A 22,773-nucleotide genomic window follows, 5' to 3' on the forward strand; every position below is an offset into this window, starting at 1 on the left:
TCTTCCCATATTTTCCTAGCTCGTCCATGCCATACGCGAATGGTTTTTCTTATTGCCCCACCAAAAACGCATCATCGAGTTGATTTTTTTGCACAGCCATTTTGGAAGTTGGAAAATGCTCATTGTGTATATGAGAATGGCTTGAATTACAGCCTTTAAAAGCATCTCTTTGCCTGCCGGAGTCAAGAACTTCTCTTTCCATCCCATTATTTTGTCCCAAATTCTACCTTGTAGTTCCTTGAAAGATCTACTGCGAGATTTACCAATAATCGCCGGTAAACCCAGGTACTTCTCGGAGCTCTGGGTCGACTTCACACCAACCACTATTGTTATAAACTCCCGTGTTGCCCACTTTGTGTTCTTGTTGAAAAAGAGGGACGTCTTGTCCCTATTGAGGCGCTGTCCAAACGCTTGTTCATAGTCATCAAATATCTTATGAACCATTTGCCATTCTTCAAAATTCGCCTTGCAAAAGAGCAAGCTGTCGTCAACAAAAAAGAGATGGTTAATTCTAGTCCCTCCCCTTTTTATAGGTAGCCCCAACAGAACTTTTGATAATTTCGCCTTCTGCAGCAAAGAGCTCAACCCTTCCGCACAAAGTAGAAAAAGGTAGGGTGATAGTGGATCACCCTGCCTCTCTTGATGGTAGTATATGCCCATAAGGATGCCCATTCACCAACACAGCAAAGGAGATTGTTTTCACACATAACATAACCAGCTGGATCCACCTATCTGCAAAACCAAGTTTTCTCTTTATCGCCTCCAGAAATTGCCATTCGATGCGGTCATACGCTTTACTCGTGTTGAGTTTGAGGGCCATATAACCCATACGATCTTTCATTTTCTTGTCCATTGTGTGAAGGGCCTCAAAAGCCACTATGACATTATCACTTATAAGCCTCCCATGTATGAAAGCACTTTGGTTCTGCGATATGACATGTGGGAGTACCAGCTTGAGTCTGTTTGCAAGGACTTTTGACATCAGTTTGTAAGCAACATTACATAAGCTTATTGGCCGGAATTCATTAACACAAACAAGATGCTATTTCTTAGGAATCATACATTAGAACATGGTCATAAAAATCTAAAATTAATTCTCAATGAACCTAAACCTTTTGACTACCACATGCCCAAAAATCGTGGCCTACAAACATCATTAACTCATCCAAATAATTTCCCAAATCGTAGGTACTTTAACTACTTAATAGCTTGACCTATTAAACTTGAAAAAATCATAACTCTTTCAATTAAACTCCGAATGATAAGAAATTTAGTTTAAAATTTGTTTCCATTCAAAGGCTTACAACATATTCAAAAATTATAGCAACTCATAACTTTTTGGTACCTCAAAAGTTCCTCGAAATTCAATGGCTCTGTTTGACTAAAATTCTTGTTTTGACACTTGCATCTTCTAAAAATCATAACTCCTTCTTCAAGTGTCCAAAAATCATGAAACCACTTCTAAAATCTTCATTTCTCATCATTATACAAGGTCTTAAAATATTTTTCTTTAAGATCATTCATTGAATTTTTGGCGTCCAAAACAATGTGAGTTTTCTTTCAATAACCCACTAAATTTCTAATTAGCAATTTTCATCATCTTTCATATTAAGTCTCCTTACCTAACTCCATATAAATCTTAATAAAATTGCAAATCCTCCTTATCCTTGATATTTAGATCATCTTTATTCCAGGGTATAAATTTCGAGGTATTACACATGCATCTTTTCAAAGCAGTACATATCCAGTGTATATTTGTTGCCAAGTTGATATGGAAATGTAGAAATTAAGATCAAATGTTTTCTTATTATTTGACCATCTTTGGAGTTCGGTATTATAAAGAAGATACATATATATGTTACCAATAAATAGACTTACTTAGCTCTTAGCTATGAATCTGTCTAGTTGCATTATATTGATGTTTTTCTTAAGATAATTTATATATAAACATTCATTTATCGGGAATATTATAATCAAAATGAGTACGAAATGGATAAGAAAATTCAGATAAACTTAAGCATGGCCATGGGTAAAAATGTTTCCTTATAATTAATCAATTCTTTCTTAGTAAACCCTTTCGCAATAACTCTATGCTTGGTCTCAAACTTCACCCATTTACCTCTCTCTTTGGATTTGGATCTCCTCGGTAACACATAAATTTCTGCATTTATTTAGACCATTAGATGAAATGGATAACTCATATTTTATAATATGAGAATCTTATATTTTAGAAAATATGAGGGGATCTCAATCCCCTCTCTTCCGTTTGCACCTAATATATTGCAGTTTAAATGCCTCCACAAGTTTCAAGACATTATTGGAATACATAAGTGGATTCCAATTTTGATTCCATAGCCTTGACCCAAAGCCACATCCTTCCGAGATAGTTTCATTTCATATAAGCTTCTCCCTAAAATAGACCACTAGGTTGTAATATATTTGATACAACCACCTAATTTCTAGGTGTACATAATTGTATGTAATATAACATTATGACGCAACACGAATGAAAAATGAAATAAAGATAAAGGATCGGCATCTCACCAATTGAATAAATTTGGCATCTCACTAGGAACACAGAGTCTCATCACATAAAAGAGCAATCACAACTCTTCTTAAGGAACAAAATAATTGTTTATTTCTCAATTATAGCTTGTCAAATACAATTGAAACTTATGCTTAAATAGATTAAAACACTAAACCCTAACTCTAATGTGATTGTTTGGGCTAAGCTCCATTATTAAATACGGACTCTAAAAACATAAATTAAATATTAAAAACCATTACAAAATAATACTAACTGTAAACTAATATTCTTTTTTCATTCTGCATCACATCCTTTCTAGGACAACTATATTGTTAGATTTGAAGTTGTTCAAATAATCATCTCTTCCAAAAACTCACGTTAATACTTTTATTTTAGATTCCAACTTATCAGACTTTCTTTTCAACAACACATGTTGTAGACAAGCCCAAACGTTTGAGTATCTCACACACAAGTTTAGATGAAACTAGTGAAATAGATTAAGGAAGAAAAAGCAGAAGAATCAGAAGGGAAGAAATTAATATTTCCTTCACATTCAAAGAATGGCCGCTGATGTATATAGAAGATGGTGGGAAAGAAACGCGGATTCCATATATATATATATATATATATATATATATAATACTTAATACATATACACGTGAGGATGTTGTCTAGAGTCAACTTGTAGTCATCGCTGAGGAAATGACAGAGAAGCTGAAGAAATGCGAAAGCCCCGGCTGCCACGCGCCACGCTCTTCTATTGACCACTGTAGCAACGAATGACGCGTCCCATTAGGGGCATTAGCTTCAGTGGCGACAGTGATGAGATATTTACGCTGCATCATCACCCATACTCTGACTCTTCCAAAGACCACCCACCTATTTTTTTTATATACATTGTGGATGGATTGTGGCAGCCGCACACACGTCCCTCTATTGCCTTTTCTATAAATAGCCCGCCAACCTTTCCTTTACCCCATCAAACCCACAACCTTTTTGCCTCCCTGTCTCTTCCCCTCAATTTGCTCTATCATCCGGATCAATTTTTGGTGTTTATATAAATATATATTTAGCTTTTGTGCATGCTTCCTGATTGGCATAACAAACCACAAGGCTAAAGGCCTTAATTTTGTTTGTTTCGAAATTACAAGATCCTTTTCCTTCTTCTTCGATCTCCTTCTCCTTTTGGGTTCTTTTTGTTTCAGATTCTATAATATCTATAGATTCTCAGAAACATCTTTGGAAGATGGTTTGTTTGGTTTCTCGCACGGGAAGAGAGTTGCAAAGGTACAACAACTTGGGTTGCCGTCAAGTTGTCGGGTAAGTTGTCAATCTAATTGATTATATTATATTATATTATATTATATTTCGTTTTCTTTGTTCAATTCATGGATGACTCAGAAAACGTGTTATTCTATTTCACTGTTAATTTCTTCTAATTATATTCTTTCACACTGCATTCCATGAATGAGGGCCGCGGCCCCCATTATAAATTTATAGCTTTTCTCAATTCCTATTCTGCATTGTTGTTTGCTTTATTTTCCCTTTTCTTTTTTAAAAAAGGGATTTTTTTTCAATATTCTAATGAATGCTTGATCATGGCGCAGATGCATACCTTATAGATACAAAAGTAATGGGTGTGATGAGAACATGAGCAATGAATTGGAAGTCCTTGTGATCAGTTCACAGAAAGGCCAAGGATTGACGTTCCCCAAGGTATAATAATTTAATTAATGATATCAATTTTGTTTTGTGATGGGCAAATCATATCATTTCATTTCAAAGGAAAAGAAAGAAGAATCGATTTGTTCTCATGAGTGGACTAGTCTTATCATTTGATCATTAGATTATTCAGTAGCACGCTATATATATTTTTCTTTCCAGGGTGGTTGGGAACTTGACGAATCAACAATGGAAGAAGCTGCTTCACGAGAGTCACTTGAAGAAGCCGGGGTTCTTGGCAGCATCGAGGTTAGTGTCTCTTTACAATATTGTATTTGTTGCCGTCAATGGTTGCTCGTTTATTATCACGAGATCCGCTGTTCGAGTCACCTCAAAATGAATCGTGCCTTAATGGTGCATATATATGACAGTGTGAATTGGGAAAATGGAGCTTTATAAGCAAACGGCATGGCACATGTTATGAAGGGCACATGTTCCCTTTATTAGTGAAGGAGCAACTTGATCCATGGCCGGAGAAGAATGTACGCCGGAGACTATGGGTATGCTTTTGCCCAGTCAAGAATTTTTATTTATTTATTTATTTTCTTTCTTCCACATTAAGGTTTCTCTGGCAGATGTGTCCTAATTGTCTATGTTGGAATTCTGTGGTGTATATATATATATATATATAGATGACGGCAGCCGAAGCCAGAGAAGTTTGTCAGCATTGGTGGATGAAGGAAGCCTTAGACATATTTGTTGAACGGCAGCACCAGAAAGAAGTTATTTCGCCTGTTTTCTGACACATACATATATACATATAGACGACAACATTGAATTATTGTTTTGTACATAGAACACTGCTTGCAGCAGCCATATATATATATATATATATATATATATATATATATATAAATCTTCAAAAACCACAACATATGGGATGGCTAGCTGACTAAGAGGAGATGAACTAGAGGCAGGCAGACAAGGGTTAACGTTGTAGTTAAAACAAAAAAAAAAGTGTTGATTATTACTTAATTCCTTGTTAATTCTGTACTGATCATGAGATTCCTGGTGTTTGTTGCACCTCAGGAAAATACTACATAGATTTTTTTTTTTTTTTTTAATGAGCAAATCCTGTACAAGATGTACATGTTCAGAAAAAAATAATTTCATGAAATGTTTCCAAGGAGATTGTTGTTAATTTAAGTACTTTTGCTTATTGAATTTGGCTTAGGTGATGTAAAAGTTAACGGTTTAAATTTACTTTCAAATCTGAACCGTTGAAAACTTACCGAGAATGAGTTGTAATTTTTTTTACATCACCCAAGTCAAATCGGTTGATTAAAATGCAACTGTAGATGTGTCATCATCACAAATATCATAAAAAGTGGCAACTAACTCAACCTTATCCGATTCCAAAAGAAGAACCTCATTCGATCCGAATGTTGGACTTGGAAGTATTTTGCCAACATACGTATGTATGTAGGGGAATTTCTTTGCGTGCAACTCGAAACCAATTAAGTATGGAGAAAGCATCTTAAGATAATGGAGGGCGAGAATATGTTGGTGTGTAGGATAAAAGTAGAAGAAGTGGTTGATTGCCTTTTTTCTTTTACCCATCTGTTTCTCGCATAATATTCATTGATTCTCCCTCCATTAGGTGCTGTCATATACATGCACCAATTGACTAAAGTCCCTAACTAATAATTATATAATAAATTTTATTTTTTGAAATAAAAAATAAAAAATAAAGCTCTAATATGATAAAAATAATTAATAATTGAAAGTTTGGATAGAGTAATTCTATATACTCAACTCTCATTGACTTGATGTGACAGTGCTTACTAGTCCTTAGATTGTGAAAAATGATTGGTGTTAATATTTATTTATTTTTTTCATATTTTTCACATCTCATCTTACAAATTAGCTATTAAATTTGTAAACTTACGTGGACTCCACATATATCAATGGTTGATATCACAAATCTAATTGTTAATATATTGAATTTGTATGAGAATATGTGAGAAATATGGACAAATTATTGACACTTCTCTATGTGAATCCCACATAAATCAATGGTGGACCCTATAGTCTAATGATTGATCTATTGAATTTGTAAAAAAAATATGAAGAAAATATGAGTAAATTATTGACGCCAATCATTTCTTTTATTTAATAAAGGTTAATTCAAGGATTGATGATCACTATCATATTAGATAAATGAGATGCAGTTGACTATATAGCATTACTCGTCTCATTATCCACTTTCATCGAAGCTCTCAATGTCTATAATTTCTTGAAAAGTCCCACCTGTTTACTTTTCTTTGAAAGTCTCATTAATTTTTCCATTCAAAAAAGTAACGTGTACATAACTTCTTTTATTTTTTTCCAAGGTCAACTTCAATTAAATGCTTAAAGATGATCAAAAGTAGGAGTGTCAAGGCGGTTACGGTTAATGGTTATTGACAATAACCACTAACCGTAACCACCTAACGGTTAGCGGTTAACCGCCGGTTAGCGGTTAATGAAATAGATAACCGTCCACTAACTACTTTTTCAAAATTGAGTTTTTTTTTAGCCTTTTGGGCTTTTTTTAGGCTTTTTTGGGCTTTTTTGGGCTTCCTTTTTTTGGGCTTTTTTTTACCCCTTTTTTTTGTTGGTATTTTTAGTGTCTTCTTGAGCTCAATTGCTATAAAAAGAGCCCATATTGAAAAATAAAAAATATTTGACCCAAAATTTACATTTACTTGTACTTTAAAAAAATTTCGTTAAATATTAAATCATAACCAATTAACTTTTTTTTTTAAAGAAAAAAAAAAATCAACACAACATATAAAAAAAAATTCAGAATTCAGACAACTGTCACAACATATAAAAAAAGTTTAACACAAAGCATATAAAATAAGTTCAAATAAAACATTAAGTGATACAAATAAAATATTAAAACTTCATCAATCCTCTCATTTGGTCCTCTAGCAAATCCTGTAGACATCAAAAGAAGAAAAGTTATAAACTTAAACATAAAAATATTAAGGCACAAGCATGTACATATAATTTGATATTATATAATCATATAATCTCATTAAATTATATCATATGATTAATTATTTAAATTATTATCATATTTACTTATAATCTTTTTCCTTTGAAATGAACTTAATATCTAATGGTAAATGGTAATGTTCAAACTCCTAAATCCTAAATTCCTAAAGTATCTAATAATGCTTTAATTAAATTGTAGTTATAAGTAATATATTGTTTAATTCAATTGAATCAATTGTGATTATCATTGTACATGAATCATATGATTAACTTGTAGACTTATGACTTATGAGTTATGTCATGTTATATATGTATTATTTATTATTATATAATCATATGATTTAATGATTAAGTCATCATGTGATATAATCATATCAATTATAGTGATAATATATAAATTACTAAAATTGTAATGTTAATACATTAATACTTAAATTTTGTTTATAAATAACACCTTGGTCATTGTTTAATCCAATGTTAATTACTTAATTTGATATTATACGAATCATATCATCATTTTACATCAATAATATGATTCACTTGAAATCTTGAATAAAGTATTTGAATTGTTATTGAATCATACGATTAAGTATTGATATTATACATTTATATTATTCATATGCATATGTAGACTTATATAGACTTATAACATATATAGACTTATAAGTTTATAACATACATTAGAAATAAGTCTCTAGATATTTAATTGTTGTATTAGTATGAATTGGTATACTTATGAGTTATGTCATATTATATATGTATAATTTATTATTATATAATCAAATGATTTAATGATCGATTAATCATGTGATATAATCATATAAATTATAGTGATAATATATTAATACTCAAATTGTGATTTAATTATTATTTAAAAAAATTGTGATTTAATGATCAAATGATTATGTTATATGTATAAATATTTTTATAATTATAATTATAAAAATATATTATATAAAAATGCGGTTAGCGGTTACGGTTAGTAGACCCAATAACCGCTAACCGTTAGGCGGTTATAGCGGTTAGGCGGTTAGCGGTTAATGCGGTTAGGCGGTTAGAGAATAGCGGTTAAAAACCGCCCGACACCCCTAATCAAAAGTCTTAGTCTCCATGTACATAATTTTTTTTTTCTATTAGATTTGTAGGGTCCACTATTGACTGAACTTATTTACAAATCTAATGATTAATTTATAAAATGAGAGGGATCAAATATAGAGAGAATATTAAATCCTAGCATTTCTCTTTTAATGAAGGCTGACCAAAGATTGATGAGCACTATCATATTAGATAATTAGTGAGATGTGAGTTGAGTATGTAGACTCATCTCATTAATTATCCACTTTCATTCAAAACTATCAATGTTTATAATTTCTTGGAAAGTTCTAGTTGTTTAGTTTTTTGGATTTGGCATACATACTGTTATTAAAATAACAGCATGTATGCAGTAGCTTAATTAACGGTCAAGATTGAATTTCTTAAAATCTCTATTTATTTTCTCTCTCCTATTAAATGATTCTAAAAATAAGCCAACTTTAAAATTTAATCTTTACCGTTGATTAAACTACATCATACATGCTGTTATTTTAATAACAACCTAGTTTTTTTTTTTTAAATCTCATTAATTTTTCCATTCATGAAAGTAAAATGTACATAATTTTTTTTTTTTTTCCAAGGTCAATTTCAATTAAATGCTTAAAGAAGATGGAAAGTCTTAGGCTCCGTTTGGTTTGCACAATCGGTATTCCATTAGGAAAAGGACTAGGTATTACTAGGAATAGAAAATGTTGGAATGAAATAATTATTCCAATTCTTTAGTTTGGTAGCAACACATATTTCATAATTGAAATTGACCTAAAATTACTAAAAAGCCCATTTGATTCATAATTTTTCCAAAACTCAAATTGTTTTTTTTTTTTTTAAAAAAAGTGGTTAACGTGCGGTAGCTGACCATCCTAATGGGTGGCCAGCCACCCATAGTATGCACTGGGGGTGGCGCGGCCACCCTTGTAAGAATCGAGGGGGGGGCCGGGGGGCTAGCCACCCCCGATTCCCATCATGGATGGTCACAGCCACCCCTAAAGGTTGTTGGGGGTGGCTCCACCCCGGAATCTCACCAGGGGTGGTCTTTGCCACCTCTGATGGCCCTAGGGGGCCTTGCAACCACTACAATTGGTGGCCTGATATTTTGTTTTGTTTGTTTGTTTGTTTTTTATTTTTTTATTTTTTGAATGTTTGTGAGAAAGAAAAGAAAATATTAATTTTTTGGGAAAACTTTGTCGTTTCTCTCAAAAATAACTATTCCTATGTGTAAGGAATTAATGATTCTCACGGGAATAACTATTCCTAGGAATAGACCCTTAACAAACAAAAGAATGACTATTTCATAGGAATAACTATTTTATTTCAGGGGTCTATTTTGCGAACCAAACGGGCCCTCATCTCCATGTGCATAACTTTTTCTCCAACGTTTATTTGAATAAGCGAGATAGGAGTTGAGTATGTAATATTGCTCGTCTCATTATCCACTTTCATCAAAACTCTCAATGTCTATAATTTCTTGGAAAGTCTCACTTGTTTATTTTTTATTTTTTTTAGTCTCATTAATTTTTCTATTCATGAAAGTAAAATGTACATAACTTTTGTTTTTCCAAGCTTAATTTCAATTAAATTCTTAAAGAAGATGGAAAGTCTTAGTCTCCACATGCATAACTTTTTCACCAACGTTCACATATCACCACGCTTTGTTGATGATGTCCACGGCGGCCCACTCTATCGACACTGACTTGATGGTAGTCATTTATCTTTTGATGGCTCCACTCATTTATCAGTAATCAATTATTTAATATTATGCTCATACATAGTATCAAGACATTTTAATCCGGCGTATAGGTCGCCTCCTCCGTTACTTGAACACAAAGCCGCAACTCATTCGATCCTATACTCGACGTGGTAGCTAACTTTGATACCAAATAATACAAATCTTGGATAGAACTCACCCTTGAAAACCAACTTGCAAGGAAATGGTATTTAAGAGCTTATATACACATGGTCAAGATTATACTTAACGCATGTGAAACATTAAAATCGTAACATATATAATGTGCTGGAGATTGCTAATATATATATATATTAGCAATCTCCAGCACATGAAGCCTGGTTTCAACAGCCGATCACCAATTGATTGTTTTCTATCTACAAAAGGAGAATCCGGACAATGATGTTATGACCCCATAGCTAGGAAGCTTGTTCCCACAAGTTGGAGTGATTGAGATTGTCATTCTCACAAGTTGCGTTGCGTATGGTAGCATATGGGCTCCACTTGGCTGCTTCACCATCCACTTAAAAATAGAGAGTTTACTTCACCTTTCTTTCCTGTCATTGTTAACTTTTAAATCTATATCCCACTTTTCACTTTTAAATCTAAGCACGTTTTGTTGTTTTTTGTCTTTTTTATCATTTTTCTTTCTATTTTATCATTTCAACCTGGAAGAATTGCTTTTCTTCTTTTTCTTCTATTCTATCATTTCAGCTTTACACTTTTCCTGACTCAAAGTCTCTCTCTGGTTACCCCACTTGAAATGAGTTGTTTAGTTTACGTTAAATTAACAGTTATTTCAAAAGCTTTAACCAGTTATTTTAAAAGGTTTAAGCTGATAGGAAGAGGTCAATTTAGTCATTTAATCAACATTTTAGCGACCCATACCCAATGGATAAAATCAAGGTGTATCATAAGTGCTTGAATCTCGTAATAAGAATTTTCATGCCTTATTAATATAATTCACTTTGATTCTCATTGATGTCCAGGTTGGGTAGAATCAGGTTAAGACTCAGTTGGACTTAAAAGAGTCATAGTCAAACTTGAGGGAGTACCTACAGTTCACATTGTCTATGAGCCTTCTGTGCGGCTCTCAAAAAGTATGTGCTACTATGGTTACATCCAAATAAAATAGCTACAATTAATCTCCTCCACACGTCCTTTAAGGAAAAAAAGAAAAAACGGAAGTGCCAGCATCCCAAGAGAGACTAAACAACGTGGGGTGAGAAATTAGAGATTGAGTTTTCTTTTGAGTTTGGGATTTCAAAACTTTAGCAATTAAATATTTAATAAAATCATAGTTTAACTTTTAAAACTGTAGTTAGCCTTTAACTCGTGCGTTTCTAAAACACACATACTTGCCTGCGATTTGAAAAAGTAAATTATTTTATATTTTTAAATTGTAATTTTTTGAAAACGCACTCCGTATACGCCATCCCAAATGATACATGTGAGCCGCTCTCGATCAAAACCACGTTTTAACCCCCAGGCCCCACTTACATCCATCCATCCACTATAGGCCTGTTTGGGTGTGCGTTTGAAGGGTCTAAAAATGGGTTTAACACTTAAAGAGTTCGTTTGAAGAAAAAAAATACTCGTTTGATAAAAAAATTGAAAATGCTTTTAATGATCCAAAAATGGTCAAAAGCTTAAAAATGAAGCTTCCTATAAAACTTTTTTTTTTTTATTACTTAAAAGCTCTATTTTTTAAACACCATCACAAACTTGTTCTAAAAAAATGTTTGATTTCTATATTTGGCATATATCTTGTCTATTTTTATATAAAAATAAATTACATATATGAGACCACGAAATAAGTTTCGTACATAGTGAAATTATAAGAGAAAATAGACGACGAGAGATAACGCGTAATGCTTTCTTACTGTACACCTGCCATGTTATACAAACACTAGCGACCTACATCCGTGAGTTCCCCGCCAAAACCAGTCTCAATCTTAGTCCAATACTCCAATGCACAAACTCTTCCAAGTCAGTCATGGACGCCTCCATTCCTTCCTCAGGAACCGCTTCCGAGACTCCAGAATTCTCTCAACCAGTTCACTCTTTCACACTCCCACCAAAACCCCAGGCCCCAAATCCAAGCTAGATTTCATTGTAAACCAAGTTGAAGAGCTCCAGTATTCACAACCCACAAAGAAAATAACCCAACCAGCATCTGAGACCGTTGATTCCTCCGATGTGAGGTGCCCCACGGAGGCTGAGAGAACGACGGTTCAGATTTCGCACCCGTGGCCCGAGTGGGTGGACTTGATGGAATGCTTGTTGAAGAGAGGTTACATCGAAGGCGACGGATACCCATTTAGAAATAGCGAACTGGGTGCCAAGGGATCGAACCATATCCGGACCGCGTGCCTTAATTTCGCACGGGATCGGTATGATCTTATAAGGTAATGAGGGTTTAAGGCAAAAGTTTGAGAATCTGATTAATTTATGCTTTGTGAATTGTGTTTTCGTTTGGATTTAATTTGCCTATGCTTGTTGGGGTTTTAGGTTTGGTTTATTTTCTGAGTTAAAAGTTTTGGTTTCAGAATTGAGAACTAGTTTTTTATCCGGGGCCAAGTCTGCATGCAACCTGTTTGATTTTGGAGTTATATGAGATACATGTTATTTAAGTTATGCTTTGCTACCACATTTTGTGGGTATTTTTATTGAATAGGTTATGATTATGTATTACTATGTAGAGAGTAATTATTACAAATTTGCAACTTTGTGCTTGATTGTCTTGTAATGAACAAATAGCTTCATAATTTGTTAATCTTAATTTGTGAGGACCTGCTGGACTGAAGAAAGCCATAGGATTCACTGCTTTTAGAAATTAATGTGGTCTCACCAAAGTTCATCGCATTCATCATCCTTTTGGACTCATTGTAGTCAGAAAGGGGCCTTAGACACAGTTTTCGTAGGTTGGATGAAATGTTTTTGGTTGCTGAGGTGTTTTAGGCTTGAAATGTCTGCATTACTAGCAATAAGAGTGAGTGTCTTGAGACCAATATTTTTAATTGATGACTGACGAGGGAAAGCCCAGTAACCGTATTGGCATATATGTGGAGTGCTACCTATTACCTTGAGAAAATATGTAGATATGATCTAATTCAGGGGAAAGGTGTCACTTTCGGCCTATAGAATGACATAATGAATTAATTACAATCATAGTACTTTGTGACAATTCAAAATAAGGCATTCTATATGAAGGATATTGAATTTGATCCATGATACGTTCATATACACTTCATTCTACTCTAGGGTGTAGATGAATGAAGTGTATAACAGGGAAAAAAAAAAAAACACTAAAATTTATTGAAGCCTTATTCCTAGTATTTTAAGATATGTACAGGGGTCCTATCTGGGAAATCAGATAGCGAAGTCTGTATTCAAGATCATATGAACCTAGACTCGAGAACAATTCTGTGTATGCACAATATTTAAGTTGAAATTTTACCTCCTTAGGGAAAGTTCATATCTGCTGAATTTCCCTTTTCTAGACTCTCACATGCTAATGGTCTTCTTCTGTCCATATTGGAAACATCTGTAAAAGTAAAAGTTGCCAAAGAAAAAAAAACACTAGTATTTAGAAGTGAACAGCCTATTTCTTGCCTTTTTGTAGATGGGATGTTCATTTACTGATTCCTATCCTAATGTGTTCTAAATGCCTGTGTTGTCAGGTTCTTGTCAAGGAAAGATATCCATGTCATTGCACGATCTGGATGCCCAAGCATAGATAGGAAAGTTGTCAACTCAGGAAAGCGATTGAGGGCACATGTTGGTATTGACGAGGGAAATGTATGTCTTCAGCTTTTCCCAGTATTTACCTCTAAGTTGATTAATTTGATAAAATATATATATATTTTTTTACTCAAATAAATTAAAATTTAAAATCTTTGAGTTATTCAATATATTTTAATTCAACTTAAGCTTCTCTGAGAAAGATACCTTTTTTGATTAATAGCTACTTATTACATCTAATATGAATCGAAATTTTAGTAGGTTTGCAGCTCTTGCAATTTAAGGGGAGACTGTGACAGGGCGTATGTGAAGGCACGTCAAGAAGAAGGTGGGCGAACTGTGGATGTCATGCGCATCTTGTTAACATATGCGCTTGATCCAATTACTGGTACATTGGAGAACAAGTCATTATTAAACAAACTGGTTAAAGAATCTGTTAGAAGGCTGCTGAAAGAAATGGTAGAGTATAGCACCAAGGAACTTGACTCCAAGCTCCCAAAGGCGACGCCCTTGAAAAGGGTTGCATCAGCAAAAGACCATTCCAGTCCACCAGGAAAAGGCCATTTAAATGTCCCAATGAAGCAAGGGGACTGGCTTTGTCCCAAGTAATTTGACTGCTGGCCTTGTGATTTAAAATATTGAATCTTGCTATATTTTAATTAGTGAGTTACCCTTCCTTCTGTTTTTTTTTTCCCCTGTAGGTGCAACTTCCTCAATTTTGCCAAAAATGTCAAGTGCTTGCGGTGTGATGGTTTATTCGAAGAAAGACTAAGACAACTATGTGAGGATCAAAATCATCTTCCATTAAAGAAGGGGGATTGGATATGTGACAAGTAATGGCTTTAGTCACATGTTGCTTTTAAGATCATTTGAACTTTGTACTAGTTACGGTTCTGTTTCTAATGGAGACTTGAATTTTAACAGATGCAATTTCTTAAATTTTGCAAAGAATACAAGATGTTTGCAATGCAAAGAGAAGCCTCCAAAGAGGCAACTTAATCCAGGGGAGTGGGAATGTGACTCGTAAGTTCTCTTCCTAATTCAATCTCTTTTTTTGTACTTTGAACTCAATGCTATGCTTTGAAATAATTCCTCTTTGCCCTTTGAACTGTTTTGAATTCGGTAAGCAATCTGTCTTTGTATAGGTGTAACTACATCAACTTCAGAAAAAACATGGTGTGCTTGAAATGCAACTACAGACGACCAAAAGCATCAAATACTTCAGATACCTCCGCTCAACCTCGACATGATAATGGAGGCTACCATAACAAGAGTGAAGTGACTGATATTAATGACCAGCCATCTGTTGGACAAAATAGAAAAAGTCTATATAAAGATTCAAATACGTGGAGATTTGTGGAGGATAGTGATGATTATGCTCGCTCAAGATCAAGGGATGAAGATTCTGGATTTGTAGATTTCCCCATTGCTGGGGGTAAGTCTGATTTGTCTCAAAATGCACAAAGGAGAGAAAGATGGAAGCTGGAGATGCAAGAGAGGAGCAAAGGCAGCATAAGGGCAAGGCCAGAAGATGATGAATTCAGGTCTGCACATGTTCCAAGAACGAGGCATTTCCCTGAATCTGCCGATGATGACGAAATGGCCGACTGGTTTGGGCATGGAAACACTGAAACAAACATGCATGTTCAAGTACCTGATTAATTGCAAGATTGATTGAAGTTAAAAGCATTGCCATTGGAAGCACATGCTTCCCAACTTGATTCAAAATTGCAATACATTTGGTCATTGTTAGTGAAGTACTAAATTGTTCACTAAGAGAAATAGTCGAAGGTGGTTTACTGGAAATCCAAGTTCTTCCCACTCGTATTGGTTTCCTTATGCGCTGTTTGGTTGCTGAGTTGTGTTTGAACTTTGGCTTTCTGGCAGCACAAGAAAACATTACAGCAGAAGGTATGACCGAGTGCCATGAATCCTGAGAATGCTGAACACCATGGTTTTGTATAAATTGCGGGCTACTGTCATTTTATAGGATACTCTGTACTACAATGGTTTTGCAGGCTACTGTAGTTACACAAGTACTATGAGTCATGAGAATGTTGTACACCATGCCGTTTCTACATGGGTTTTACCGTGCTGTGCAAATGGCCATGGATGGCCGAATCACACCTAAATGATTAGGAAATTGTTCGCCACCTCGTTGGTCATATCTGAAGGTGGCGAAGCCATTTCTAATGGTAATTCGGAAGTTTGGCAGCCCCTCAATTTTATTTTATTTTTTCTTTTTTGGCTAATTTGAAATAATCGAGTCACCCTCAAATGGCCAGAGAAAGAAAGTGGTGAAACCATCCCTTTGGCCATATCGGGGGAGGCTAAACCACCCCCCTGGCCAAAGGGAATAGTACATAGTACCCCTCCATTTCACTTGAAATGGAGAGGAGTATGTTAGTGTTAAATAGGGGCAAAATTGTCTAAACATTAACATTGGGGCAATTTTGTCCTTCATATTTGCACCAACCGCTCATTTCCATTTCAATTATTTTATTTAAAATAGAGAGAATCATTTTTTCTTACGGGGTGGTTGAACCACCTCCTATTTGGCCAAAGGGGTGAACCATTCCCTATTTGGCCAAGGGGATGGCTCATCCCCTTGGACCAAAGGGTGGTTCGACCACTCTTTGGTTTTACATTTTTTTTTTTTTTTTTTTCAAAAGAGAAATAGTTTCTGTTTTTTGTTTTTGTTTTTTTTTTTTTAAGACATTTTAGCATTATTTTTATTTTATTAAGAGTTTTCGTCTTTGGGAAAGCATTAATAACTTTTTGGTAGTTCGAGAGGATATTATCTCAATCAAAAGTTTTTTATTTTTTTTTTATTTTTAGGGGAATACTATCAACTAGGTAATAGTTTGAGGAGAATATGTTAAAATTTTCCTAAATTTTAATATCAACCGGATCCGGCATCCTTTATAAGCCTATCAAGCTGAGTCGAGCTTATACAACTTTGTTCACGAGCCTAATCTGAGATGAACCAAGCTTTGGCGTGTTCAACTTATTTAATAAACAAGTGTGTAAATATGTTTTACTGCTTGTTTTATAAATGAACCAATCCCAAGGCAAACTAATTCGAATTGAGCTCAAGCTTCTTCACGAGCAGCTCTGTTTATTTACAATCCTAATACTAAGTTTATTAATGGTTTATTTATAGATTTTGCATAAAAAAATATAAATACATTTTCTACTCACCCACTCTCGCTTGACAACGGATTTCTCCATCGTATCCGAATCTTAAACTGCAGGCATTCCCTTGTGAGTGCATAATAGAACTATTTACGTTGCCAATTTGTAAGTACAAAGACCTTGTGTAAAAACTTCATACCACTGTAAAAATTCTGTGGCATCAAATACTTGGGACACTCTTTCTCTTATTAATAACAAGGGCCGATTGACAACGTAGGCATAGCCAACTTCGGAGAAAGATCATGAGCTGGTCCTTCAGTTTAAAAGGATAAAATTGTCTAAAAGACGTGAGATTACAATTTTTTCTCTCCAAAAGTGAGGAATCAACTCCTCTCCATTTCAAATCATTGATGGGTTTCAGAACGAGTTGCTTCAAAATAAAGAGGAGATAAATTTGATATATTATTCAAAATACAAGAGAGTTAAACATGAGTAAATTAGTATACATATTAGGATACTACTTCTAACTCAAAAGCATAAGCTAATGTGGGACACAAACCTTATAGGTGCATGCACAATAACTATCCCATCACTTGTGAGTCTCTTCCACATTGACCACACTCCCTCACACACAAGAGTATCACGCGTACTCCAAGAGAAACTACTCAAACGCATCAAACCAAGACATTCATATTAGCAATAGCGGAAGCTAACCAAACCATAGGCTCTGATACTAATTGTTGGAGAGACAAACATCAAAAGAGTTAAACAAGAGTAAATTAATATACATATTATGACACTATTTCAAGCGTCCACTTAGATATATTAACCATTATTATTTTTTACACTATCTCAATATGGAACACAAATCTCACAAGTGCATGCACAATGTTAGCAAAAGGCACCATGAGGGCAAGGTAATGTCGATGAATTTAGGTCTTCCACTACTATGGGGCAATTGCTTTTCTTTTGTATATATAATTTCGTGTGTAGGTACTCTATATGGTAATCATTGTTTCAGGCCATTAATCATTAGTGTTTCACAGCTTATAGTAATTTGCCAAAGATTTGCCCTCCAACTCCTTTCCCAAAAACCTGGTCATGAAGTCCATTAACGAGAAGTGCTGGTAAATTGCAGGTTTCTGTGCTGAGATTATCTCCGGCAACGGTCCATACAACGAATCTCTATTCCCTGGGTTGAAGAAAAGCGTCATCGACAATCGTGCTTCATTCTTGGGGTTCGCCAACACTCGGTGCTCTGCACTTTTGTATTCTCCGTTTGATATGATCTGAACACCTCAACATTTTGGATATGAGTTAGATAAAAACTAAAAATAAAAAAATCTTTAGCTTCCTTACAATTTCCGAAAAAAATCAGAGTATCCATTTCATACTCAATATTTAAAGTTTGTGTATGTAATATACTAGTGTTTAAAAAATCGTAAAAAAAATAAAAATTAAAAAAAATAAAGGCCATCTTTCTTTTTCAATGTTCAGTGATAAGAGCATCATCGAACTAGACACTTTTGTTCAATCTCCAAGAGGCAGCTCAATCGGTTAGAGATCAAGCCTTATAAAGCGGAGATCTCTAATTCGAATTCCCCTTCCCCTTTTGTGTAAACATATCAAAAAAAAAAAAAAAAAAAAACATTCAGTTTCTTTTTGAAAGCCTTAAAGCATTTTTGTGATTATGAAATAGACATTTTAAAGCCCGAAAAAAAAGAGAGAAAAAATAAATAAATAAAGTCATTTAAAAGCTTTACTCAAAATAGCGTCTTAGCCATTTTTAGGATAAACAGTCAAAGAATTATTTTTAAAGTGTTTTATCAAATAGCACAACTTTTGTTTAGTACAACTTTTTAGGTACTAGCAACATATTTTTTTCAAATTTTCTAAAAGTATCTCCGCCAATAGTAGTTAAAATAGTTATGGAAAAAGTACAAATTTTTATTTTAACTATTGTTTTTTCTATATCTATTATACTCTATATTTTATTTAAATATTATTTATTTTTTACTGTAGGGAGAGAGAAAGAAGGGAGAGAGAAAAGAACAATAAAATTGTTAAAAGTAGCAAATTTTTAGAACATCTTTACTTTAGAGGATCTGTGGTATTAAAGTAGCATAATAATAGCTAAATATATAACTTGAATCACTTAATTAAAATGCTCTAACTCAATCACGAGCAGACTATTAATTTATCCAAGTTAACAATCTCACCAAATTTTACTCACTAAAATAACTAAAAGTGCAATTCACTTTTTAAGAGAACCAACAACAACCTCCATACTTTAATAATCTACTTTCCCTACTTTATTTAAATATTATTTTTCAAAGATTTGTTTATTTTTTTTCTTAACTTTTATATTTTTGAATGTTTGTATTTTTCTAATGGTATATTTTAAGAATATTTGTCTTATTTTAACGGTAATATTTTTAAAAATTTGTAATTTTTCTAACGGTCATATTTTTGAATTTGTGTCTTATCCTAGCGGTTATATTTTCAAAAATTTTGTCTCATCTTAACGGTCATATTTTTGAAAATTTTGTCACATCCTAACGATCATATTTTTGAAAAGAAACAAAGAAGGGAGAGAGACTGCAAAGAAAAGGGAAAGAAAAAGAAAAAAAAAAAAAATGAGAGAGAAACGAAAAGCAACATGGAGAGAGAGAAATTATATTTGTTTAGGATTAAATACCTAATTCTCCCTTATAGTTTCAGCACTTTATTTTTTGCCCCTTTGAGCATTTCCACCAGCTTAGATAAAAGACCAATATTAGCTATATTTAGCTATTATTGTTCTTTTTTTTAGCTATAATAGAGTAGTTTGCCATTAGCTAAAATATCTACATTACTACAGTGAATAGCAATTTGGAGTTATTCACTGTATCATACTAGATGAATAAAATATTATTTATTTTTCTTTTGTTTATTATTTCTTTATTTCAACTCTTTTCACCCAACATCTTTTATTTCTTTTCAACACCTCTTCACATCTGCTACGTCTCTCTCTCAAACAGAAAATTTCTTCACACAGTTGAATGAAAAAATTGAATGCAGAAAAAAAATTCTTTCATGGAAACACACGAATGGAAACAAAGCAATTGCAATTGGATGAAAAAATTTAATGCAAAAAAAATTATTGCATAGAAACACACGAATGAAAACAAATCAATTGTAGTTGGATGAAAAAATTTATATGTTATTAATTTTAAGAATTAGTACCTGCATGTAAGATGAATGTTCCTCATATATGTTTATTTTTGTTTTTATGAATGATTTGTATATATGTGCTTCTTTTTCCCTTTAATTAAGTTTTGGCAATAATATAATAAAAAAAAATTAGTGAGAAATAATATTTTAAAACAAGTAAAGAATGAAATAAAGAATCTGTTAAAATGTATAGTGAAAAACAATAGTTAAAGTAAAAAATTGTACTTTTGCACTAAGTAAAATACATAATGTTGTTGGAGATGCTTTTAGGATTATTTAGATCACTGGAGATACATGTGATTTTGATAAAGACGGAGATTGTATTTACGTTAAAATTCTGTATAAAACTTAACGGAATGCCACGTTAGTAGGAGTGGGCAGATTAACTGGTTACCAATTATCGACCGATTACCAAATTTAACCGAACCGATAGTTATCGGTTGGTAATTGGTTAAAAATTTTATACCGATAAGCTTATCGGTCGGTAATCGGTCGCTTAATAATTGGTTATCGAAAAACCAATATGATCGATAAGTTTTTTAATTTTTAATTTTTTATAATTTTATATTTATTATTGAAACTAAAACGACGTCGTTTTGGTTTTTATTTTATATTGTAAATGTTACCGAAAATTATCGGTCATATTGGTAATTGGTTAATTGGTCGGTTAAATCGGTTTTTTGTGGGCTTTTTATTAGGCTTTTAACTGGTTGCTAATTGGGCCAAAAATTAATTGTTTTGGAGACTTAAATACGTTTTGTTGGGTTAAAACCTAAAATATCTTATTAAAAATTAGTTATTTTGAAATATATTTTTGGCTGAAATAACTTATTGAAGCTTTTTTTTATATTGATCCACTACAATATAAAATAAAAATCAAAACGACGTCGTTTTGGTGAGTGAACAGTAATTTTTAAATTTGGTGATCACCTCACTACTTTTTTTGTTAAAGTAGTGATGCTGAAAAGTGAATATTTAAGCCATTTTAATTAAATTGCCTTACTAAAATAATCAAAAAATAATTTTGGTAAAACTACAAGGAGTACTCTAAATTTGGAATAAAGTATTAAATTACTATTTATTAAAAAAATTTAAGCGGATAAGAACGTGAATTTAACTCTTTAATTAATATTTCAACAATCTTTCTCTTTCTCATGTGACAACTCAAATTCCCTATTATCAAGGGGCATAGGTGGAATATTTAAGATAAAATTTATGATGTGTTTATCACAATATTTGAGAGCACGTACCTGAAGCAAATCCCCAATGTTAACAACAAGAGCTCCAGGGAGAGGTTTAACATCCACGTAAACACCACCATACTTAACCTGCAACCCACCAACATGATCCTGCTGCACCACCGTCAACACCCCTGGATCTGTATGATACGCAAGCCCAACCGTTAGATCAGGCTGTGGGCAGTGCGGGTAGTAGTTCCCCACCATCACTCTCCCTTCCAAACATGTCATCTCCTTCAACCTATTAGCCTCCACTCCCAGCCCCTCACAAAGCAGCCCCGCCAAGAGCTCTCCCAGCTGTTTGATCTCTCGGTCCCACTCAATCACCTCCTTTCTGAATATCTCAGGGATTTCATCCTCATCCACCACCTTCGGCCCCAGTCTTACCAGGAGGGTGTCCCTATTACAATAAAATATGAAATTAAAAACATATATAATATTCAAAACTTAAAAAATAAAAAATAAAAACTCGATCTAATCTTTTTGTTTGGGTACCTCCAACTGGCGGCTTTGGAATGATACAAGTCGAGGTTGGAAAAGTAGGAAACGCCGATTCCCCTCTCTCTAGTATACAACCGTGCCTTTATATCCGTCGGCTGCTCGTAGAAGCCCTTGACGGAGGCCATCGCACGCTCCAGAACTCCCAGCGGAACACCGTGGTTGACAATCTGGAAGAATCCTACGGTGGAGGAAGCGCGTCTGATCTGCTCAACGATAACAGAGCGGCCATGATCCGAGTCGACCCCGGCGAGGTCGATGGCTGGGATGAAATCGGGTCCAGATCCGACTGCAGAGCCGGATTTGAGGTCGGAGAGAGTCTCGGGTGGGTGGACGAAGAAGCGAGGGATGGTGGTGATGCCGGAGTCGACAAGGCCTTTGACGCCGATCTTGGAATCGTCGAATTCCTTCACCGCTTTGGGTCGGTCGTATTCTTCGTCGTCGGTTGTTGCCGTGGTCATGGTCTCCGGTATGCGTGCGTTAGAGTGCGTTGTAAATATCGTAGAAAAATGCAAAAGCGCACTGATTGTTGAAGGTGGGCCACGAAATAGTTGAAGGTGGTTTACTGGAAATCCAAGTTCTTCCCACTCGCATTGGTTTCCTTATGCTCTGTTTGGTTGCTGAGCTGTGTTTGTACTTTTGACTTTATGGCAACACAAAGAAAAAATTACAGCAGAAGGCATGACCGACTACTATGAGTCCTCAGAATGCCCGTACACCTGCAAACAAAAAATAAAAATAAAAAATAAAAAAATTAAGGTGATTCAGCCCTGGTGTACAGACATTATTATTTTTTTCTTTTCTCTTTTCTTTTTTTTTTCTTCATATTTTTATTTTATTTTATTAATGGTATTTTTGTCATCGGAGAAACATTAATATTTTTTTTTCTTAATTTGAGT

General features: G+C 33.9%; 3 protein-coding genes across 3 annotated transcripts; 2 read left to right on the forward strand and 1 right to left on the reverse strand.

Moving 5' to 3' along the window:
* The first annotated feature begins 3,665 nt into the window (after positions 1–3,665).
* On the forward strand, positions 3,666–5,031 carry LOC132179738 (nudix hydrolase 17, mitochondrial-like). Its single transcript, XM_059592502.1, has 5 exons — positions 3,666–3,847; positions 4,135–4,243; positions 4,412–4,498; positions 4,621–4,749; positions 4,882–5,031. Exons 1-5 carry the CDS (start codon positions 3,774–3,776, stop codon positions 4,990–4,992), a joined length of 510 nt encoding a protein of 169 aa, XP_059448485.1. The 5' UTR covers positions 3,666–3,773; the 3' UTR covers positions 4,993–5,031.
* Positions 5,032–11,937: 6,906 nt separating this feature from the next.
* On the forward strand, positions 11,938–16,013 carry LOC132178831 (uncharacterized). The gene is made up of 6 exons (XM_059591391.1): positions 11,938–12,454; positions 13,730–13,847; positions 14,052–14,395; positions 14,492–14,623; positions 14,715–14,813; positions 14,936–16,013. Exons 1-6 carry the CDS (start codon positions 12,018–12,020, stop codon positions 15,450–15,452), a joined length of 1,647 nt encoding a protein of 548 aa, XP_059447374.1. The 5' UTR covers positions 11,938–12,017; the 3' UTR covers positions 15,453–16,013.
* Positions 16,014–17,393: 1,380 nt separating this feature from the next.
* LOC132177857 (1-aminocyclopropane-1-carboxylate oxidase homolog 4-like) lies at positions 17,394–22,535 on the reverse strand. Its single transcript, XM_059590333.1, has 3 exons — positions 21,872–22,535; positions 21,389–21,776; positions 17,394–18,214 (listed from the first exon to the last, which is right to left on the reverse strand). Exons 1-3 carry the CDS (start codon positions 22,333–22,335, stop codon positions 17,966–17,968), a joined length of 1,101 nt encoding a protein of 366 aa, XP_059446316.1. The 5' UTR covers positions 22,336–22,535; the 3' UTR covers positions 17,394–17,965.
* Between the last annotated feature and the right edge of the window lie 238 nt (positions 22,536–22,773).

The sequence above is a fragment of the Corylus avellana genome, chromosome ca4 (genome assembly GCF_901000735.1).
Source record: "Corylus avellana chromosome ca4, CavTom2PMs-1.0".
NCBI lineage: Eukaryota > Viridiplantae > Streptophyta > Magnoliopsida > Fagales > Betulaceae > Corylus > Corylus avellana.